Here is a 24,105-nt window from a genome sequence, read left to right as displayed (position 1 = left end):
AAATGCTGGTCTAGCACCCATAACCTTTGTGATATCTGACAGGGGCACAAATCACTAAGTCCTCTGACTTTCTCCATTACCATGGACTAGTTCAGTATTCCTTTTGGATATTCACTTTCAAACCATGGGTGGAATGATGAATGCTGATCTAGAACCCATAACCTTGTCAATGTTGCAAAAGAGTGCTAACTGGTGGTTTATGAACTCATAACCTCTGTGTTAGGGATTCTAACCAATGAGCCACAGAGTCCTCTGACTTGCTACATTACCATGGACTATTTCAGTATTCCCTTTCAAAACATGGGTGGAATGATAAATGCTGGTCTAGAACCCATAACCTTGTCAATGTTGCAAAAGAGTGCTAACTGGTGGTTTTGAACACATAACCTCTGCGATAACCAGCAGGAGCGCTAATCACTTAGCCACTGAGTCCTCTGACTTTTTCCATTACCATGGACTATTTCAGTATTCCCTTTGGATATTCACTTTCAAAACATGGGTGGAAGGATAAATGCGGGTCTAGCACCCATAACCTCGTCAGTGTTACAGAAGAGTGCTAACTCGTGGCTTTTAACCCATAGCCTTTATGATATCCAAGCGGAACACTAACCACCAAGCCATGGAGTCCCATTATTTTTCCAACTACCATGAACTTTTCAGTATTCCCTTTGGATATTCACTTTCAAAACATGGGTGGAAAGATAAATGCTGGTCTAGCACCCATAACCTCTGTGATATCTGAGGAGGGCGCAAACCACTGAGTCCTCCGACTTTTTCCATTACCATGGACTATTTCAGTATTCCCTTTGGATGGGCACTTTCAAAACTTAAGTGGAACGATAAATGCTGGTCTAGAACCCATAACCTTGTCAGTGTTGCAGCAGAGCACTGACCACTGTTCTCTGAACACGTGTAAATATTAACTTTGGATGTTAGCTTTAAAAACCTAGATAGAATGATAAATACTGGTTTAGAACCCATTACCTTGTAAAGGTTGCAGAAAAGTGCTAATTGATGGCTGTGAATCCATAACCTTTGAAATATCCGAGAGGAGCACTAACCACTGAGCCACCACCATGGAGTATAATCACTATTCCCTTTGGATATTCACTTTCAAAACATAACAGAACATTTGTCTGGTTTTGAACCCATAATATCAGCAACATCATTTAAGAGCCCTAACCACTGGACTACTGAGTTTCCTCACTTCCGCCACCATTATTGAATTTTTCAAGATTTCTTTGCTTTCAGAAATACATCACAAATCCATTGAGTCTTTCTGGTCCTTATTTTCATGGATGGGAGTTTCAAAAACCGACACTTGCATTAGGAGTTGAACCCATAAAGCCATTAGGTCAAGACACAGTTCAGTGTCATCTGTGAGAGCATCTCAACCTTTTCCTCTGGCTGTATGTTGATAAAATAGAAGGCTAGTAGAAGTAAAAACCTCCCTCGGAGTTTGGTTGTGTTTTCATCACAGTGAACTCATGTTAAGCCCTACTTTACAGCCTGTTCTCAGACTTACTTTCTCTCTCGTGGATGCTTACGCTATAAAACAAGCAGACAGGTTTGGCTAGGATGTGACCTCTAATAGTTAATAACTAAAATCAGCTTTGTGCAATTGTGATGATTTGCCATAATTTGGATGATGTTAATTAACTCTGACCTCAAAACCCACCTTGTGTATCTTGCATTCTGTGTATCGTATCAGCAGGAAACACTGCATATATCCAGCCACCACTGCATTGCATTACCCTTTGGACCACTTATGTCAATCGTTCTGGTTTTCCACCATTTAGATGTGAAGCAAAAAAAAGAAGGCCAAAGAGGAGGTTTATGGATGTGGTGAGGGAGGACATAGTATAGTACAAGTGCTATACAAATAAAGTCTGATTGATTGATTGACATGCAGGTGGCTGGTGTGACAGAAAAAGATGCAGAGGGTGGGAAGAAATGGAAATGGATGATCCGCTGTGGCGACCCCTTACGGGAGCAGCCGAAAATACAAACAAACAACTGATGCTTCTTGACAAATCTACATCAAAACAGTAAGTAGTCCAAAATACATACACATATTTTATTACGTATATTCAAATGTGAATTTAGAGTTTAAACTATAAGAAATACTTTGAGAACGTCTCCTCTGAAAATTGTTCCTCTGGTCTATGCCTGGTTCCTTCAATACATCTGTAATAAATTTTATGCTAAACAGTTTATTCTGCTTCAGAATCCTCCACAATGTAATTTTCCTTTATCACTTGGGACAATGTTTGATTCTAGTGCAATCAAAATGCGTTTACACAATTTTTCGCTAAAGTGATCAAAAATACATCTTTAACTTATTTCACATTATTTGTTAATGGTCTTTTTTTATCATTATTTTTTCAGCATTTTCTGCTTCAACAGTGACAGTAGAGAGAGACAGGAAAGGAAGGGGGGGATGACATACAACAAAGGGCCCGGGGTGGGTTCGAACCCAGGCTGCCGAGGTAAGGACTCAGAACCCCTCATCTCTTTTTACCGTTATTCTGTAGGCCGTGTTGCATCATCTAGACCCGTTTACTGCGCTTCTATACAACTGAATAGATAAAAGTTCATCATATTATAGGATTCATTAAGTGTCCATGAAGCACACTATTGTCACTCGTGCTTATTTTTCAGCAAGCACTTTCTTCCGAAGATGTGACCTTTTCTACTATCATTATGGAAGTTACAAAAGAAAGTGAGCTGAGAAACATTACACGAGACTGCAGCCTGTCTATTTTTCTTCTAGTAGAATTATTGAAAGAAACAAACACAATGAAAAGCCAAGAAACACTTAAGAAGCTAAATAACAATAACACACTGCATAAAGGACAACTCAGAGAAGAATAACAAAATATATATGAATAGATTTTAATTATGATTCAGAAAGTCTGTGAATGTTCTCATTCATCCAGGTCATGGTTATCCAAAGGAGTTGAATCAAGTGCAACTGGACTTGGTATATATCCGTGAAGACGTTTCGCCTCTCATCCAAGAGGCTTCCTCAGTTCTGCCTTTCTGACTAGACCAAGCTAGTCTGACTGGCTGCTGATGAGACTCAGCATTTATCCTCTTTGGAGTCGTTATCAGAGCTGCAGATGTCCATGGCTCTTTGTGTTCCGATGTTTAGCAACGCTGTCAAAAATTTCAGCCAAAAAACAATAAAGGGTACGTGTACCCCTTATTGTTTTTTTGGAAGACATTTTTAAAAAAATATTTTTTAGTGAATCTGACTCAGTGACGTTTCTCCCGACATGTGAGGCAAATTTGGTGAAAATCTGAGCAGGTCAAAAATTTCAGCCAAAAAACCACCAAGGGCCCTTGGTGAATGTTTTGGGAGCCGTTTTATTGATTTATTGGTTTATTTATTTTTAGTGAATCTGACTCCGTGACGTCTCCCCCTACATGTACAGCAAATTTGGTGAAAATCTGTATACCCCCTATACCCCCTTGGTGTTTTTTTGGCTGAAAATTTGGACCTGATCAGATTTTCACAAAAATTGCTGTACCTGTAGGGGGAGATGTCATGGAGTCAGATTCATATATATATAAAAAAAAAAGCATTTGGTTCGATCGAATATCTGCAAGTATTTTTAAAAAAAATCTGTGACTGACTCTCTCCCTCTGAGTCTGACGTATGACATCGCAGATGTCGCTCTCTGACTCTGCTTTCATATGTCCATAGATGTGAATGAATTTAGTCTCATAATAATAATAATAATGAATCCATCCATTATCCAAACCGCTTATCCTACTCATGATTGCCAGATAATAATAATGATAATTTGACAGGTCATATCTCAGCAATGACGAAACTTTAGCCCACCAAACTGATCCCCTGTCTTAATCTAGGCCCCTCTACCAGTGTAGACAACTATTGTCCTATGTCGTCCTCCTGTGGCGAAGAGGTAGCACTACACTCTGCTGTCGTATATCCATAGATGTGAAAGAATGGGGTATAAAATGATTTGACAGGTCATATCTCAGCAATGACGAAACTTTTGACCACCAAACTGATATCCTGTCTTAATCTAGGGCCCCTCTACCGGTGTTGACAATTTGGCGAAGACTGGAGAAATTAGAAAATTTCAGTGGGTTTTTTTTGGCTGATATCAGTTTGGATATCAGTTTTGTAGACTGAAGTGTCGTCATTGCTGAGATATGACCTGTCATATTATTATTATTATCTCGCAACCGTGAGTAGGATAAACGGTTTGGATAATGGATGGATTCATTATTATTATTATTATTATTGTACTAAATTCATTCACATCTATGGACATATGAAAGCAGAGTCAGAGCGACATCTGTGATGTCATACGGATATATGACGTCACATTTAAAAAAAAAATACTTTCAGATATTCGAACGAACCAAATGCTTTTTTTTAAAATATATATATGAATCTGACTCCGCCACCTCTCCCCCTACATGTACAGCACATTTGGTGAAAATGATCAGGTCCAAATTTTCACATTTCTCTAATCTTCGCCAAATTTTCAACACCGGTAGAGGGGGCCTAGATTAAGGCAGGATATCAGTTTGGTGGTCTAAAGTTTCGTCATTGCTGAGAAAGGACTTGGCAAATCATATTATACCCCATTCATTCAGATCTATGGATATACGACAGTAGAGTGTAGTGTTACCTCTTCGCCACCGGAGGACGACATAGGACAATAGTTGTCTACACTGGTAGAGGGGGCCTACATTAGGACAGGGGATCAGTTTGGTGGGCTAAAGTTTCGTCATTGCTGAGGTATGACCTGTCAAATTATCATTATTATTATCTGGCGACCGTGAGTAGGATAAGCGGTTTGGATAATGGATGGATTCATTATTGTTATTATCATTGACAACACAGACTGGAGTATTTTTGCACATTCAGCTACCCATGGCTCCCATACAGACATTAATGAACAGACATCTGCCATACTAGCCTACATTAACTTTTGCACTGAGAGTGTCAGAACAAAAAAATCAGTCCGCACCTTTCCAAACCAGAAACCCTGGATGACCAGTGAGGTCCAGCAGCTGCTGAAAGTCCGGGATGTAGCGTTCAAGTCAGGTAACTGTGAGGCCTACAGCGCAGCCAGATCCAACCTCAAAAAGGGCATCAGAACAGCCAAACATAAATATTCCCTACGAATAGAGGACCACTTTCACAATAACTCTGATCCCCGGCGAATATGGCAAGGCATTCAGTCTATCACAGACTACAAAAGCTCCAATAGCGGTCCCACTGTCCATGATGCCTCCCTGCCAGACAAGCTAAATCATTTCTATGGTTGCTTCGACAAGGACAATACTGACTCTGCCACAAAAATCCCCAGCCACCCAGAAAACCCAGGTGCTCACTGTATCAGTCGCAGAGGTCAGAGAATCACTGCGCAGAGTGAACACACGGAAGGCTGCCAGACCGGACGGCATACCGGGTCGGGTCTACCGGGAATGTGCCGACCAGCTGGCTGAGGTCTTCACACCTGTATTTAACCTCTCACTGTCCCAATCTAAAGTCCCGGCATGCTTTAAGACCACCTCTATCATTCCTGTCTCCAAGAAACCAAAATTCCACATGTCTGAATGACTACCGACCCATAGCACTCTACCCCATTGCCATGAAGTGCTTTGAAAGACAAAGGAGCTGATTGTGAACTTCAGGAGGTCTAGAAGCTGCAGCCACTCCCCCATACACATCCATGGGGTGGAAGTGGAGTGTGTTTCCAGCTTTAAATTCCTTGGAGTCCACATCAGCGAGGACCTTTCCTGGACATTAAACACCCAGGCCCTTGTGAAAAAGGCCCAACAACACCTGAGGAGCGCCCGTCTACCCCCCAAAATTCTCACCAACTTCTACCACTGCACCATAGAGAGCATCCTGACCATCTGCATCTCAGTGTGGTACGGCAACTGTACCTCAGTAGACCAGAAAGCTCTGCAGCGGGTCGTCAAGGCGAAGGGGTCTGAGCATCAGCAGAGATCCCACCCACCCCAACCATGGACTGTTCCCCCCCTGCGCTCTGGGAGGCGCTACAGGAGCCTCAGAGCCCGCACTACCAGGCTCAAAAACAGCTTCTTTCCACAAGCTGTTGCCCACCTGAACCTGGCTACCCACTGAATGTCTGTAGATATTTTGTGCTCGAGCTCTTTTTTAACTTATTGTTAGCTTTTGGTCTTCATGTGTGTATATCTTATACTGTGTTGTCTGTGTCTGTCTTGCACTGTTTGGTGAAGCCACAGCCCCAATTTAATTTTTAACGACAATAAATTGAATTGAATTATTATACTAAATTCATTCACATCTATGGATATATGACAGCAGAGTCAGAGAGAGTCAGTCACAGATTTTTTTTAAAATACTTTTTTATTCGAACGAACCAAATGCTTTTCTTTTCTTTTTTTATGAATGTGACTCTGTGACGTCTCCCCCTACATTTACAGCAAATTTGGTGAAAATTTGATCAAGTCCAAATTTTCAGCCAAAAAAAACCACTAAGGTTTTTTGGCTGAAATTTTCAAATTTCTCCAGTCTTTGCCAAATTGTCAACACCGGTAGAGGGGCCCTAGATTAAGGCAGGATATCAGTTTGGTGGTCTAAAGTTTCGTCATTGCTGAGATATGACCTGTCAAATCATTTTATACCCCATTCATTCCCATCTATGGATATATGACAGCAGAGTGTAGTGCTACCTCTTCGCCACATGAGGACGACACAGGACAAAAGTTATCTACACTGGTAGAGGGGGACTAGATTAAGACGGGATCAATTTGGTGGGCTAAAGTTTTGTCATTGCTGAGATATGACCTGTCAAATTATTATTATTATTATCTGGTGACCGTGAGTAGGATAAGCGGTTTGGATAATGGATGGATTCATTATTATTATTCTAAATTCATTCAGATCAATGGATATATGACATAAGAGTCACAGAGGGAGAGTCAGTCACAGATTGTGTCCTGGTCGCTGCACTAGCGCCTCCTGCGGTTGGTCGGGGCGCCTTTTCGGGGGGGGGGGGGGGGGACTAGCATGATCCTCCCACGTGCTACGTCCCCCTGGTGAAACTCCTCACTGTCAGGTGAAAAGAAACGGCTGGCGACTCCACATGTATGGGAGGAGGCATGTGGTAGTCTGCAGCCCTCCCCGGATCAGCAGAGGGGGTGGAGCAGCGACTGGGACGGCTCAGAAGAGGGGGGTAACTGGCAAAGTACAATTGGGGAGAAAGAGGGGAAAAAAGAAACCTTTCTGATAAGATTTTCTTTGAGAAAGTTGTGAGAGAATGCAAAAGTACAGAGCCCTGAATGATCATGAGATATTATATTTTCAGATTTTTTAAATTAATTTAATTTTAATTGCCATGATATGATTTCAGAAGTCCTGGAAAATGAATGTGGGATTCACATCTGTTGCATCAGTCCATGTCTTCCATCTTCTGGTTCAGGTGTCAGTTTTCCATTTTTCGACACAGTTCATCTTCCTCCACTTCCTTTTCAGCGTTTCTTCCAGGTGAACTTCCTGCGCGCGCCCTCCTGGCCGGGCTTCTTCCTCTCTCTCACCCTGGGGTCAGGGGTCAGCAGACCAGCTGGAAAAAAGCAGAACAAAGGGACAAAAAAATCAGAAGACCAAAACAAAATCAATAAAAAGACAAGACCAGGTCAAAGCCTAGTCTATGCCTGGACTGCGGCAGTGTGTCACAGGGACAGTCAGTGGTGGTGTCTATAATGTGACTTGCTGGATGTTCATCTGCAGTTTTGTGTAGTGGTCCCAGTAGTATGTGTTGTTAAAGTGTACTGAAGCAGCACATCACACCACATGGTTCAGCAATGTTCCAGTAAAAAAAGGTTACAAATGTAAATGTAGCTACAAGAACAATATTTTCCACTCATATCTTGGGATGTTTGATCTGAAAGAGAACTTAATTTAATGATAATTATAACTATTGTAATTATCTGTTAACTCCCCCTCCTCTCTCATCTCTTTCTGTCTGTGGCTGTCTGGTTGTTGCAAGACTCGCTCTGTATTGACGGGTGAATTCACACAGAATGGACTGTGGCTGCTGACAGCACCATGAGCTACGCGTGATGTGACCGCTACTTGCCTCGTCTCAAGGTCCGATTCACAGAAGGTATTGTGCTGATGATATTACAGTGCAAACATGCCCATTAGCTTTTGCATCTGATGCAATTCTCCATGTGGCAAAGTATAACCGGTGGCTTTGCACAAGAACACAGCAGGCAGGTTCACTGTCCTCCTTGATGTCATCAGGTACAGCAAGAGGTGTCTGACCTGGCCACCTGTAACTGAATGATTTCTGTCTCAGGTCAACCAAAAAGGGATATTCTCTTTTGAAATACCCGCTCATGAGGATGCCTGGCATGACGACGCCTTCACCTGGCTGTGAGCACTGGAACGTCTGGGCGTCCGTCACCACCCACTCTCTCAAGACGCTCATCATTTAGAGACGTGATCGTCTGTTTTTTTGGGGGGGGATTCCCCCCCCCCCAATTGTACTTGACCAATTACCTTATTGTCCGAGCCATCCTGGTCTCTGCTCCACCCCGTCTGCTGATCTGGGGAGGGCTGCAGACTACCACATGCCTCCTCCTATACATGTGGAGAGTCACCAGCCGCTTCTTTTCACCTGACAGTGAGGAGTTTCACCAGGGGGACGGAGCACGTGGGAGGATCCTGCTATTCCCCCCAGTTCCCCCTCCCCCTGAACAGGCGCCCGATTGACCAAAGGAGGCGCTAGTGAAGCAACCAGGACACACCTACATCCGGCTTCCCACCCACAGACATGGCCACTTGTGTTTGTAGGGACACTCAACCAAGCCGGAGTCAACACAGGGATTCGAATGGGCGATCCCCGTGTTGGTAGGCAATGGAATAGACTGCTACACCACCCGGACGCCCCGACATTTGGTAGTCTGCAGCCCTACCCGGATTGGCAGAGAGGGTGGAGCAGCAATGACCAGGACAGCTCAGAAGAGTGGGGTAATATGCCAGATACAATTGGAGAGAAAAAAATCTAAGCATGCTGTACATATTGTATACATGCATATTCTGCCTTGTCCACCAACCTCATGTACATACAGTAAATATGTTAACATATTCATTCCAGCATCTTTGCACTCTGCCCCATTGTCTTCCTGCCATAATGTCATTTTTTTAAAATATACTTGACATACATCTATATCTGTACACAGCACTTAAATGTCTACGCTTACTTTGTTCGTTGTTTTATCTGTATTCTGTGTAAGTAGACTGAGAGCAATGGAGGAACCGGAGTCAAACTCCTTGTACACATACAGTTAGGTCCATAAATATTTGGACAGTGACAATTTTCATAATTTTGACCCTGTAATCTACCACACTGGATTTGACATAAAATAATCAAGGTGCAATTAAAGTGCAGACTTTCAGCTTTAATTGGAGGGTATTTACATCAATATTGGAGGAAGGGTTTAGGAACTGCAAAGTCCCCTCATTTCAAGGGACCAAAACTAATTGGACAGTTGGCTCAAAAGCTGTTTCATGAGCAAGTGTGGGCAATTCCCTCGTTATTTCATCATTACTTAAGCAGGTTAAGGGTCAGGAGTTGATTTCAGGTGTGGCATTTTCATTTGGAAGCTGTTCCTGCGAATCCACAACATGCGGTCAAAGGAGCACTCAATGCAAGTGAAACAGGCCATCCTTAGGCCCCGAAAACAGAAAAAACCCACCAGAGAGATAGCAGAAACATTAGGAGTGGCCAAATCAACGGGTTGGTACATTCTGAGAAAAAAGGAAGCACTGGTGAGCTCTGCAACACAAAAGGCCTGGACGTCCACGGAAGACAACAGCGGTTGATGATCGCAGGATCCTTTCCATGGTAAAGAAGAACCCTTTCACAACATCTAGTGAAGTGCAGAAGACTCTCCAAGAAGTAGGCGTATCATTATCCAAGTCTACCATAAAGAGAAGACTTCACTACAAGGTGCAAACCATTCATAAGCCTTGAGAATAGAAAGGCCAGATTAGAGTTTGCCAAAACACATCTAAAAAGCCAGCCCAGTTCTGGAAAGCCATTCTTTGGACAGATGAAACCAAGATCAACCTGTACCAGAATGATGGGAAGAGAAAAGTATGGAGAAGACGTGGAACGGCTCATGATCCAAAGCACACCACATCATCTGTAGAACATGGTGGAGGCAGTGTGATGGCATGGGCATGCATGGTTTCCAAGGGCACTGGCTCACTAGTGTTTATTGATGATAGAAGATGGAAGCAACCGCATGAATTCTGAGGTCTATAGGAACATTCTGTCTGCTCACATTCAGCCAAATTCAGCAAAGTTGATTGGACGGCGCTTCACAATACAGATGGACAATGACCCAAAACATACTGCCAAAGCAACCCAGGAGTTTTTCAAGACAAAGTGGAATATTCTACAATGGCCAAGTCAATCACCTGATCTCAATCCGATCGAGCATGCATTTCACTTGCTTAAGACAAAACTTAAGGCAGAAAGACCTGCAAACAAACAACAACTCAAGACAGCTGCAGTCAAGGCCTGGCAGAGCATCACAAAGGAGGAAACCCAGTGTTTGGTGATGTCCATGGGCTCTAGACTTCAGGCAGTCATCGCCTGCAAAGGAATCTCAACTAAATATTAAGAATGAACTTTTTATTTATGATTATATTCATTTGTCCAATTACTTTTGGGCCCTTGAAATGAGGGGACTAAGTATGAAAGTTGTTGCAGTTTCTAAACCCTTCCTCCAATTTTGATGTAAATACCCTCAAAATAAAGCTTAAAGTCTGCACTTCAATTGCATCTTGATTATTTCATTTCAAATCCACTGTGGTAAATTACAGGGCCAAAATTATGGTAATTGTGTCACTGTCCAAATATTTATGGACCTAACTGTAGTTGGCCAAATCAACTGATTCTGATTTGTTCTTTTTCTCGTCTACACCACTCTCACTTTCTTCTCACTCACTTTTCATAATTTCTGGATGTGAAAGCTTTTCCTGAATGACCATGAATGTCCAGCGGCTGAGATGGAAGCGATAATGTCAGGTTCAGACCGATTTCAGGAGGTGTGATAACGGCACGCTGGCTTGCTTTTCTACGCCTCTGTTCAAAGGCGGCTTAGCACTGACACAAGGAATCCGACCTCCATTTTCCCACACAGGTTCAAATGGAGCGTGAATGATTGTGTGTCTGGGCATTGTGATGGACAGACAGTCTGTCCAAGGGGTCATCCTGCTTTCTGCCATTTGTCTACAGAGACAGTCTACCCTACCCCTGGTGCTGTAAGGAACAAACAAATGATTGAATGTCCTGTGGTCACATGACTTTGCGCCCCCGTTATGTCATTAGCTGGAAACAGTCAAGCATACGGACCCACCTTGTCTCATGTTCTCCATCTCTCCCTCAGACAGGAAGCCGAGCAGGGCACGTGAGATGGCCAGGCGCAGCGCCCCTGCCTGGCTGGAGCGACCACCGCCGCTCACCGAGCACTCCAGGTCAAAACGACCGAGCATGCCCACAAACTGGAGAGGGAACATGAGCTGCTGTCTAGAGAAAGGGAGGGAGATGCAGAAAAAGAGTGAGTGACAGGAAGAAAGAAAACATGAGGGGCAGACAGCACTGATGAACAGAGGATGCAAGACGGGGAGAGGGAGAAGAACAGTCACAGTAGAGGAAGAGAGAAGGTGAAAGAGTGGAATGAGCATCGTGGAGGTGTGTGTTTGTACGACGAGGAGAGAGGAGAGACCAGCTAGGACAGTAAAAAGGAAAGAAAGAAGACTGAATGAGGAGGAGTGTGCAGGCTGGTTATTCAACAGACAGCAGAAGCTCAACTCACGACTGAGCGCTTGGCTACACAGAGGAAATACGTTCACTGAAAAGAGCTCTAAGAATCACACCGTCACGTCTCACCGGGAAACCGACTCAGCAAGACCGGGACAAGGTGTGTGTGTGTGTGTGTGTTCTAGTTGGCGTCTGAAGTACAACAGCCTGTGGTTGCTGACAGAGTCCATTGTCACCTCTCTACTTCAATTAGGTCTGTCCTCAACCTGTGTGACAACACTATGGCACTGACTGCTGAGACACACACACTGACACGCATTCACTCAGCTGTGTAATTAACTTAAAAGAAAATAAATTAAATAAAAACTACACTGAGGAGTGAAAAAGCTCCTTTTCAATTTATTTTCGTGAGGGGAACACATCACCACTTATGTTTAATGACAAATAGTTTGAGGGAGAGAAAGACAGAGAGAATTTTTGAATTTTAAAGCAAGTCTTAATTCAACAAAAAACAGACTTGAAATCTTCCTAAACATAACAATACTTGTCAAAGTACAAACACTCAATAAGCATCTTTTAACAATCACAAAAAACAATCTTTCAACAACAACTCAAAAAATAAAAAACAGGTAAGACCTCTTTTATCCTGCTCTGCAGAAAAACCCAGCTCATCCTTTATGGTGGAACACAGCAGCCCTTTATAACACCACACAGCTGTGACTGTGTCCATATCTTTCATTGCATTGTAATAATTGAAGTCTACTCTTATCCTGGTCTGGACCACCCTGCTAAACAAGTTATCCTGGCCTGGACCACCCTGCTAAACAACAGTTATCCTGGTCTGGACCACCCTGCTAAACAACAGTTATCCTGGCCTGGACCACCCTGCTAAACAACAGTTATCCTGGTCTGGACCATCCTGCTAAACAACAGTTATCCTGGCCTGGACCACCCTGCTAAACAACAGTTATCCTGGCCTGGACCATCCTGCTAAACAACAGTTATCCTGGCCTGGACCACCCTGCTAAACAACAGTTATCCTGGTCTGGACCACCCTGCTAAACAACAGTTATCCTGGTCTGGACCACCCTGCTAAACAACAGTTATCCTGGCCTGGACCACCCTGCTAAACAACAGTTATCCTGGCCTGGACCACCCTGCTAAACAACAGTTATCCTGGCCTGGACCACCCTGCTAAACAACAGTTATCCTGGTCTGGACCACCCTGCTAAACAACAGTTATCCTGGTCTGGACCACCCTGCTAAACAACAGTTATCCTGGCCTGGACCACCCTGCTAAACAACAGTTATCCTGGTCTGGACCGCCCTGCTAAACAACAGCTATCCTGGTCTGGACCGCCCTGCTAAACAACAGTTATCCTGGTCTGGACCACCCTGCTAAACAACAGTTATCCTGGTCTGGACCACCCTGCTAAACAACAGTTATCCTGGCCTGGACCACCCTGCTAAACAACAGTTATCCTGGTCTGGACCGCCCTGCTAAACAACAGTTATCCTGGCCTGGACCACCCTGCTAAACAACAGTTATCCTGGTCTGGACCACCCTGCTAAACAACAGTTATCCTGGTCTGGACCATCCTGCTAAACAACAGTTATCCTGGTCTGGACCACCCTGCTAAACAACAGTTATCCTGGTCTGGACCATCCTGCTAAACAACAGTTATCCTGGTCTGGACCACCCTGCTAAACAACAGTTATCCTGGTCTGGACCACCCTGCTAAACAACAGTTATCCTGGTCTGGACCATCCTGCTAAACAACAGTTATCCTGGTCTGGACCACCCTGCTAAACAACAGTTATCCTGGTCTGGACCATCCTGCTAAACAACAGTTATCCTGGTCTGGACCATCCTGCTAAACAACAGTTATCCTGGTCTGGACCATCCTGCTAAACAACAGTTATCCTGGTCTGGACCACCCTGCTAAACAACAGTTATCCTGGTCTGGACCACCCTGCTAAACAACAGTTATCCTGGTCTGGACCATCCTGCTAAACAACAGCTATCCTGGTCTGGACCACCCTGCTAAACAACAGTTATCCTGGTCTGGACAACCCTGCTAAACAACAGTTATCCTGGTCTGGACCACCCTGCTAAACAACAGTTATCCTGGTCTGGACCATCCTGCTAAACAACAGTTATCCTGGTCTGGACCATCCTGCTAAACAACAGTTATCCTGGCCTGGACCACCCTGCTAAACAACAGTTATCCTGGTCTGGACCACCCTGCTAAACAACAGTTATCCTGGTCTGGACCGTCCTGCTAAACAACAGTTATCCTGGTCTGGACCGTCCTGCTAAACAACAGTTATCCTGGTCTGGACCACCCTGCTAAACAACAGTTATCCTGGTCTGGACCATCCTGCTAAACAACAGTTATCCTGGCCTGGACCACCCTGCTAAACAACAGTTATCCTGGTCTGGACCACCCTGCTAAACAACAGTTATCCTGGTCTGGACCACCCTGCTAAACAACAGTTATCCTGGTCTGGACCGTCCTGCTAAACAACAGTTATCCTGGTCTGGACCGTCCTGCTAAACAACAGTTATCCTGGTCTGGACCATCCTGCTAAACAACAGTTATCCTGGTCTGGACCACCCTGCTAAACAACAGTTCAACATGACATGCTATACACTCTTTAATTCTCTTTTTCCGGCTCACATAGATAGCCATCTTTGTCTGCCCTGCAATGAAGTTTAACAGTTGATATTTATATTTTAAGTGTTGGCTATATTTGCAACCAAAATTAAAATTCTGTTTGCAGAAACTTTCCCCAGATGATCTAAGTAAGCGTTCCAGTAGCAGGAACAGGGGTGTAAGCCTCACACATTCTGAAAAGCAATGAAAAACTGTTTCTCTCTGCGCACAATAGGGACAGTTGTCATTCACATTAGGGTCTAGCACAGAAACAAAATCATTGACCGCCACTATGCCATGCAAGACCCTCCACTGCTGATCACCAGCTGTTTTAATTAACGGTGGTTTGTATAAGCCCCTCCAGACTGGCTTCACATTCTCCCCCAAGCCCAGCTGGGCTCTACAGGGTGTATCAGTCCGAGCACTCACTTTATCTTGAGTGCTCGGATAAACTCAGTTTATCTTTTAACAAACCAACATGAGGATAAATCAGCTATAAAACAAACCAACATGAGGATAAATCAGACTATAAAACAAACCAACATGAGGATAAATCAGCTATAAAACAAACCAACATGAGGATAAATCAGCTATAAAACAAACCAACATGATAAATCAGCTATAAAACAAATCAACATGAGGATAAATCAGCTATAAAACAAACCAACATGAGGATAAATCAGCTATAAAACAAACCAACATGAGGATAAATCAGACTATAAAACAAACCAACATGAGGATAAATCAGCTATAAAACAAAGCAAGAACAATTATCTGAAACATTAGAACGCTGAAATCAAAACTCCGAACAAACTAGAAGTCTATCGGGCCCTAAAAACAAACTATGATCCTGAAGAATACCTCTTAACTGTCAGAGACAGGAAGCAGCGACAGACCCTCACCAAATACAGACTCAGTGACCACAGTCTGGCCATTGAAAAGGGGAGACACAAAAAGACGTGGTGGCCAAAAGAGCATCGAACATGTGGTCAGTGCAGGACAGATGAGGTGGAGGCAGAGGGGCACTTCCTCCTTAAATGTGACAGATTTGAAAAACAGTGCCGGGCTTTTGTCCAGGAACTGGACCATGTGACTCCAGAGTAGCAGGACATGGAGGACGCAGGTAAGCTGTGGGTGGTCCTGGGAGGGGGGCCAGCGGCGAGCATTGCAGCAAAATTTATATTTTCCTGCCACAACCTGAGAGACAGTGGGGGACGGCACCTATCACTGGTTGTTATTCGCTGTCGTCATTATTTAGTGAATGCCTCTTGGCAGATGCTCTCGGTCCGGGGCGACGTGCAGGCTGTTGGTGGCGCATTCTCAACGAGTGTGGCCCCCTGGGGCCGAGCGCACGGCCTCGGCGTTGTTGGTGCCGTGTTCTTGCCGGCTAGGCCGCGGAACCATCAACTATTATTGCTGCTGTTGTTTGATATCATAATCATTGTTGCTGTTATGACAATCATTGTTGTGTTGTGCTGTTTTACATGCTTTGGCAACATGTACACAAACGTATGTCACGCCAATAAAGCACATACTGAATTGAATTAAATTCAATCAAAAGAAAGAGAGACAGAGAGAGATAGACACTTGCTTAATCTGTACTTGGTCTCCTCACAATTCTTGCTCTACCTTTTGATTTATTGATCAGTGTAATGTTGTGTTAATGTTCATTATTAGTGTTATTGTGTACTGTCCAAACAAATTGCACTTTGATGCTTTGGCAACATTGTCTTTAAAGCTTTCATGCCAATAAAGCCCTTTGAATTGAATTGAGAAACAGAAACAGAGAGAGAGAGAGAGAGATCAGTACTGCCTGAAAACACAGCAGAATAACACAAGTTATGAATCAGTCAAAAGATCTGTATCTGGAACTTTGGAGAAATGAAACTAAAACCCAAAGTAGACTAAACTGTTATTTGACCCTAAACAGAGAATATAGACTGGCCGAGTATCTCCACTCTGTCAGAGATACGAAGCAGAGACGGATCCTGACCACATACAGGCTCAGTGACCACCAATATAGAAACAGGAAGACACAGACCAACATGGCTGCCCAGCGAGGAGCGTAGTACGTATATGTGGTCGGTGCTGGACAGGGGAGGTAGAAACAGAGATGCACCTCCTCCTCCACTGTGAGAAGTTCTCTTCAGTAAGAGACTTCCCCTTCGGGGAAATAGCCAAGAAAACACCAAACTTCCTACTGTTAAGTCCAGAGGAGAACCTGGCAGTTCTCCTGGGGAACGAACAGCAGCCCCCCCCCCCCCCCCCCCCGGCAGCTCAATACAGATCTGCTGCCACAGCCTGCAGGACTCACAACCACTGTGAGACCCCCAAAATTATATGCTGTTGAGTCACTGTGTTAAACTGTACAACATTTGTTGCACTGTACAGTATGGCAGTGAGGGAAAAGGGGTTGACTGCTTCGGTGGGCAGAGATATGGAGCATGCTTATGTGAGGACACCTATGTATTAATGTGTGATGTCATGTGAATGTGATGTGTGTTTAATATGATGTGATGTCATGTTTTAGTCTTTTGCAAACTGCTTTGGCAATGACATATTTTCTGTTCATGCCAATAAAGCTATCTGAGATTTGAGAGACGGAGAGAGAGACAGAGACAGAGACAGACAGAGAAAAAGAGAGACAGACAAAGAGAGAGAGAGAGAGAGTCCAACGCTCACACAGCCCCTCCCTCACCTGTCTTGTAGTACGGGGAAATAAAGGAGTAAGTCTTGGCCGTTAATGCTGACGTGTCCAGAGCCGCAGTCTCTCAGGACCACTGAGCAATTTGACGTCTTTCTGCGGCCTGTAGGTGTGTAAAAACAGAGACACGAAGACATTCTACACCTTTTTCTAGTTATATTCTATGACAGACAGGATCTGGAAATATCACAAACCAAATTCTGACAAACTGATAAGTGTGACTGGTAAATGTAATAACAACATCTCAACAACATCTATTCATACAGCACCTCCCAAACAGGACATGCAGCTCACAGTGCTTCACATTAACAAGAAGCAAACACAATCCCAGAAAGAAATACAATAAACAATTTAAGTCAGCAGTTTTAAGTTTTACTTTTTCATAAGTACTGTAGGATTACTTCTGCAACTTGAAAACACTGCGTTTGTGTCCTTGTGTTTGCACTGAAGTCATGTAGCCTCACTAAGCTTCAGTAAAACTCCAGCTGGAATTCCTAATATTCTGATGATATAGATTTGAGGTTGTAAATCAGTGAGCAAGTGTCGACCTTCTGTGGTGCTGAAGGCCACGCCTCGCTCGTCCCTCTCCAACTGCGGCACCACTTGCTTCGTGGACTGAACCTCCAGTTGCCGGCGGAACCGCAGGACAAACTCCTCCTCGATGACGCTGTAAGGCAGCGACAGCATGCGCTCCATCAGCTTGATGAATCGCATGTACTGGTAGGAGAGACACACACACACACACACACACACACACACACACACCATTAGCTAATGAGCTCTGACACAATCTGTTCTCTCTGCAAACGGTGGAATCAGTCAGTTTACTTGCTGGTATACAATTCAAAACTCACTACACAGTCAACTGTCAGGCAGCAACTATCTGGACTTAAAACACATTGAGAACTTTTGACCTTTATCCTCTTTCTCTACAAGACACCACGGGGGGCCCTGGGGCCAGCAGCCCAGATGGTGTTAAACCGGATGGAGGCTATTAAGAATCAGCAGCAGTTCTACTAGCCAGCTACCTTTGTACATATAGGGAGCAAGGCAGGGTTACTCACACACATCTTATTAAACTTAACTAGAAACGACAAAGTACTACATAGCAGGTTTAAGTAGAAAATAAAATAAAGAACGTTAGCTTCTCAGAGTACAGATGCTAATGAAGATGTCCAGGATGACTCACAGGCTGGCAGGTGGTCTATTGACCCTCTTTTTCAGATTAAAGCTGATCAAAGACAAAAAAGACAAGCTACCAGTATATGTGACAAAAGTGATGGTGTGAAACGTTTATGAACACTTCAGAATACGACTACTAACGTGGAAAACTGACTGAGCACACACACACTCTTTTCAGCCAATGTCCTACTGTAGGTCACTGGGAGCTGACCAGTAAAACCACAGTCTACTGGGAGCTGACCAGTAAAACCACAGTCTACTGGGAGCTGACCAGTAAAACCACCATCTACTGGGAGCTGACCAGTGAAACCATCGTCTACTGGGAGTTGACCAGTAAAACCACAGTCTCCTGGGAGTTGACCAGTAAAACCACAGTCTACTGGGAGTTGACAAGTAAAACCACAGTCTGCTAGGAACTGACCAGTAAAACCACAGTCTACTGGGAGCTGACCAGTAAAACCACCGTCTACTAGGAGCTGACCAGTGAAACCATCGTCTACTGGGAGTTGACCAGTAAAACCACAGTCTCCTGGGAGTTGACAAGTAAAACCACAGTCTACTGGGAGTTGACAAGTAAAACCACAGTCTACTGGGAGCTGACCAGTAAAACCACCATCTACTGGGAGCTGACCAGTAAAACCACAGTCTACTAGGAGCTGACCAGTGAAACCACCGTCTACTGGGAGTTGACCAGTAAAACCAGTCTCCTGGGAGTTGACCAGTAAAACCACAGTCTCCTGAGAGTTGACCAGTAAAACCACAGTCTGCTAGGAGCTGACCAGTAAAACCACAGTCTAATAGGAGCTGACCAGTAAAACCACAGTCTACTGGAAGTTGACCAGTAAAACCACAGTCTACAATTGTTGGGACCTTTTCAACCAGTAGTACTTCAATAATACGACTAGTACTACTTGGATAAATCCTGCCAATTGCTGACCGTCTTTGTGAGTCACTGTGTTTAAAAATGAGAGAACGTAAATTTAAAAATACACTCTGTCCAGACTCCACTGCAACACCTGGTGGTTTCTGGAGGACCTGCAACAGCATTTCAAGTAGCATATTTCATTTCTGGTGAGCTATGTTATTAAAATACCAAACAATCAGAGGAGTGATGACAAATGAGAGAGTTTGAGACAGTGTGGGAGAGATATTCCTAGATCCTGAAGAGAGGAAGAGAGCAGAGGAGGAAGGTTGTTGCTTACATCGTGATCTGAGATGGTCTCCACCAGGATTTCCTCCAGCTCCTCCTTTATCAGCCACCTGCTGCTCCCCAAGGAGCTGATGGACAGGCACACATGCACACACACACACACACACACACGAGTAAAAGCGTTAGTGAAGATGGTTGCTTGTTGCTCCACATCTCATATAGACCATGTGTCACACGAGGATCCTTTGTGTTGTTTTAACCCTTCAGAGGTCAAAGCTGATCTCAATTTGTTTCTGTGTTGTGAAAGTACGTGTTTTTCATTATTAGGATGAAGACAAACAGATCCAGACTGCACACCAGGAGTGAACGGGACAGTATAAAGTATCCTAACTTACATGTTCTTGGTGTCGGTGGAGAAGAGGCCCTTGGCTCTCAGACGATCCTGGTGCATCTCGATGTTCAACACTTTATCGTAGGTGTCCTAAAAACAGGAACCAGACAAATAACACAACATTCAGCAGAGCAACACGAGGCTTGCTGACGAGAACGATGGAAGTAAGGGAATGGGAGAGATAATGATTCAAAAAGACACCACGCATGGAAGAAAAGGGTCAAGTTCATATACACACACACACACTAACATAACTAGTTAGCACCCTGTAACAATAAGTGTTGATGAATAAATCACTTTTCATTTATTATGTAAAGACAGCAAGCGGCAGACAGACGGACAGGAAGACACACAGAAAGACAGACAGACAGGAAGGTCACGGCCCTGAGGCAGACCCCCCCCCCCACTAATTCCCCTGTCTATCATTCACCAGATGTTTGATTTATTCAGTCTTTCCTTCTTCAGAGTGTTACCTAATCCACTATCACTCCATTCAACTATAGAGAACTCGGAGAAAGAGGAAAAAGGAAAACATTCGGTTGAAGGAGAATTTTCCTTAAAGTGATACTGACATCAAAATCTGAAAATTCCTATTGATAGGCTATGTTCCTATTGATAGGCTATGTTCATAGGCTATGTTCCTATTGATAGGCTATGTTCCTACTGATAGGCTATGTTCATAGGCTATGTTCCTATTGATAGGCTATGTTCCTATTGATAGGCTATGTTCCTACTGATAGGCTATATTCATAGGCTATGTTCCTACTGTTAGGCTATGTTCCTACTGATAGGCTAAGTTCCTATTGATAGGCTATGTTCCTACTGATAGGCTATATTCATAGGCTATGTTCCTATTGTTAGGCTATGTTCCTACTGTTAGGCTATGTTCCTATTGATAGGCTATGTTCATAGGCTATGTTCCTATTGATAGGCTATGTTCATAGGCTATGTTCCTATTGATAGGCTATGTTCCTACTGATAGGCTATGTTCATAGGCTATGTTCCTATTGATAGGCTATGTTCATAGGCTATGTTCCTACTGATAGGCTATGTTCATAGGCTATGTTCCTATTGATAGGCTATGTTCATAGGCTATGTTCCTACTGATAGGCTATGTTCCTACTGATAGGCTATGTTCCTATTGATAGGGTATGTTCCTACTGATAGGCTATGTTCCTACTGATAGGCTATGTTCATAGGCTATGTTCCTATTGATAGGCTATGTTCATAGGCTATGTTCCTATTGATAGGCTATGTTCCTACTGATAGGCTATGTTCATAGGCTATGTTCCTATTGATAGGCTATGTTCATAGGCTATGTTCCTATTGATAGGCTATGTTCCTACTGATAGGCTATGTTCATAGGCTATGTTCCTATTGATAGGCTATGTTCATAGGCTATGTTCCTACTGATAGGCTATGTTCCTACTGATAGGCTATGTTCCTATTGATAGGGTATGTTCCTACTGATAGGCTATGTTCCCGGTTGGAATGTGACCACGAAGAAATTCAGTGGCCACAACAGCCTATCTGTGGCCACTCGAGAGAGAACTGTGATTGACTGTAGATGGTGTCCAATGTCAAACTGTGCCGGTGGACACGGAGACACCAGTCAATTTGCATATAGGGTGTGTCCGTAGCGAGATGCTATGAAACCACAGAGAAGCCGTTCTTTCACCCCCTCCTGCTAGCTACTTGGCTCCAGTTTGTGCTGTTTCGCTAAGACTTTATTATCGATCTTGCTACGACATACTGCTATCTATCTATCTACATATGTATCTATCTACATATGTATCTATCTATCTATATATGTATATGTGTCTATCTATCTATCTATGTACAGTTGTGTTCAAAATAATAGCAGTGTGTGTAAAAAAGTGAGTAAAGCTCAAATCCTTCTCGTAGCTTTTATTTCCATTCAAGCAAATGCCTTGGGAACACTGCACATTCGATTCCAAATCAAAGCATTAACAAAAAATGTATCAAATGTGTTATTCCTTTACAGAAAGTGAAGAAAAATGAATATTAGGCTGTTCAAAAAACAGCAGTGTCTGCATTTTTCTTTCAAACTCAAACATTTACTGTATAAACTGAAAAATGCTTGAAGATGTAGCCTTCCTGTGAATCACTGAACTAATATTTAGTTGTATAACCGCTGTTTTTGAGAACGGCTTCACATCTGTGTTGCATGGAGTCGACCAACTTCTGGCACCTGTGAACAGGTATTCCAGCCCAGGACCGTCGGACTACATTCCACAATTCCTCTGCATTTCTTGGTTTTGCCTCAGAGACATAACTCTTGACGTCACCCCACAGGTTTTCTATTGGGTTAAGGTCCGGGGATTGTGCTGGCCACTCCATAACGTTAATCTTGTTGGTCTGCAACCAAGATGCCGCTCGCTTACTGGTGTGTTTGGGGTCATTGTCTTGTTGAAACGCCCATTTCAAGGGCATTTCCTCTTCGGCATAAGGCAGCATGACTTCTTCAAGTATTCTGATGTATTTAAACTGATCCATGATCCCTGTTATGTGATAAATAGGCCCGACACCATAGTATGAGAAACATCCCCATATCATGATGCTTGTGCCACCATGCGTCACTGTCTTCACGGTGTACTGTGGCTTGAAGTCAGTGTTTGGGGGTCGTCTGACAAACTGTCTGCGGCCCCTAGACCCAAAAAGAACAATCTTGCTTTCATCAGTCCACAAAATGTTGCGCCATTTCTCGTTAGGCCAGTCAGTGTGTTCTTTGGCAAACTGTAACCTCTTCAGCACATGTCGTTTTTTCAACAATGGGACTTTGCAGGGGGCTTCTTGCCTGAAAGCTTGGCTTCACATAGGCGTCTTCTAATTGTTACAGTACTCACAGGAAACTTTAGACCTTCTCTGATCTCCCTGGAGCTGATCGCCGGCTGAGTCTTTGCCATTCTGGCTATTCTTCGATCCATTCCAATGGTAGTTTTCCATTTTCTTCCACATCTTTCAGGTTTTGTTTGCCATTTTAAAGCATTTGAGATCATTTTAGCTGAGCAGCCTATCATTTTCTGCACTTCTTTATATGTTTTCCCCTCTCCAATCAACTTTTTAATCAAAGTACGCTGTTCTTCTGAACAATCTCTGGAACGACCCATTTTACTCAGATTTTCAGAGAGAAATGCACTAGAACCAGCATGTACAACATTTGCTGCCTTTGTCCTTAAATAAGGGCCACCCGTTTGACACCTGTTTTTTCACAGCTGAATGACCTCCCTGATTGAACTCCACACTGCTATTATTTTGAACACGCCCCTTTCAATTAATGAATCAATTACACCGAATCAGCAAAATGCATGTCATGACTGTTGTGTCTGTTGGTTTTCTATTACTCTACTACACCTACTAATAAGTTATTTGACATGTAGAAATATAATTTCTACCAAAAACAGTGATTGATCTGCTTAGTGATGTTGGACTGCTATTATTTTGAACACAACTGTATCTATCCGTCTATCTATCTAAATATCTATCATCTATCTATCTAGCTATCTATCTATATATGTATCTATCTGTCTATTTATCTATCTATCTATCTCTCTATTTACCTAAAAATGTATCATCGATCTATATAAATTATATGTATCATCGAACATATTATTCGCCAAGTTGTATTGCACTGCCACATGGCTAACTACGGCAGCTAGCTAGCTAGCTCAGTGATTCAAATCCTCGCACCACTGAATTTCTCATTTTTTTCTACAGCAAGTGACGAGCAGTACTGAGCCCCACCCACGCGAACACTGAGCCACACCCAAACGACCACCCAGGAAGACGGTAGCCAATAGCTTTGAATTCATAAAACCACCCCTATTTTCAGTTATGACTCAAACTCCCAATGTTAAAAAATGTGTTCAGAAAGGGCATGTCAGTCTCTCTTTAAGTCAAGTCAATTTTATTTGTACATCTGTACATTACAAAAAGACGGATGACGGGTGAAGGGGGTTTGGCTTTACATGTTAGCAACATGTAAAGAAAATATAACAAAGGACAGGACAGCTAGTATCAAAACACATTTTACAAACCTTTTAGTTTATAGACAGACAGACAGACAGTTAGATATAGACAGACAGACAGACAGTTAGATATAGACAGACAGACAGACAGTTAGATATAGATACATACAGACAGTTAGATAAAGACAGACAGACAGACAGACAGTTAGATATAGA

The 24,105-nt window shown here is 43.4% G+C and overlaps 1 protein-coding gene across 2 annotated transcripts in view; it reads right to left on the bottom strand.

Annotated features, from left to right (window-relative positions):
- Positions 1-6,362: 6,362 nt before the first annotated feature.
- Positions 6,363-24,105, bottom strand: part of mrps9 (mitochondrial ribosomal protein S9) — a 32,532-nt gene continuing 14,789 nt past the window's right edge. For both annotated transcript variants that reach the window (XM_056301373.1, XM_056301374.1), the window contains exons 6-11: positions 19,905-19,990; positions 19,562-19,637; positions 17,726-17,894; positions 17,172-17,280; positions 11,413-11,582; positions 6,363-7,601 (exon numbers count right to left, since the gene is read on the bottom strand). In XM_056301373.1, the coding sequence (XP_056157348.1) occupies positions 7,510-7,601; positions 11,413-11,582; positions 17,172-17,280; positions 17,726-17,894; positions 19,562-19,637; positions 19,905-19,990 (702 nt within the window). In that variant the 3' untranslated portion in view covers positions 6,363-7,509. The remainder of the gene's footprint in view (positions 7,602-11,412; positions 11,583-17,171; positions 17,281-17,725; positions 17,895-19,561; positions 19,638-19,904; positions 19,991-24,105) is intronic.

Source organism: Lampris incognitus, chromosome 21 (assembly GCF_029633865.1).
Source record: "Lampris incognitus isolate fLamInc1 chromosome 21, fLamInc1.hap2, whole genome shotgun sequence".
NCBI lineage: Eukaryota > Metazoa > Chordata > Actinopteri > Lampriformes > Lampridae > Lampris > Lampris incognitus.
Note: the sequence above shows the minus strand (reverse complement) of the source record. Positions and strands in the feature narration are given on the sequence as shown.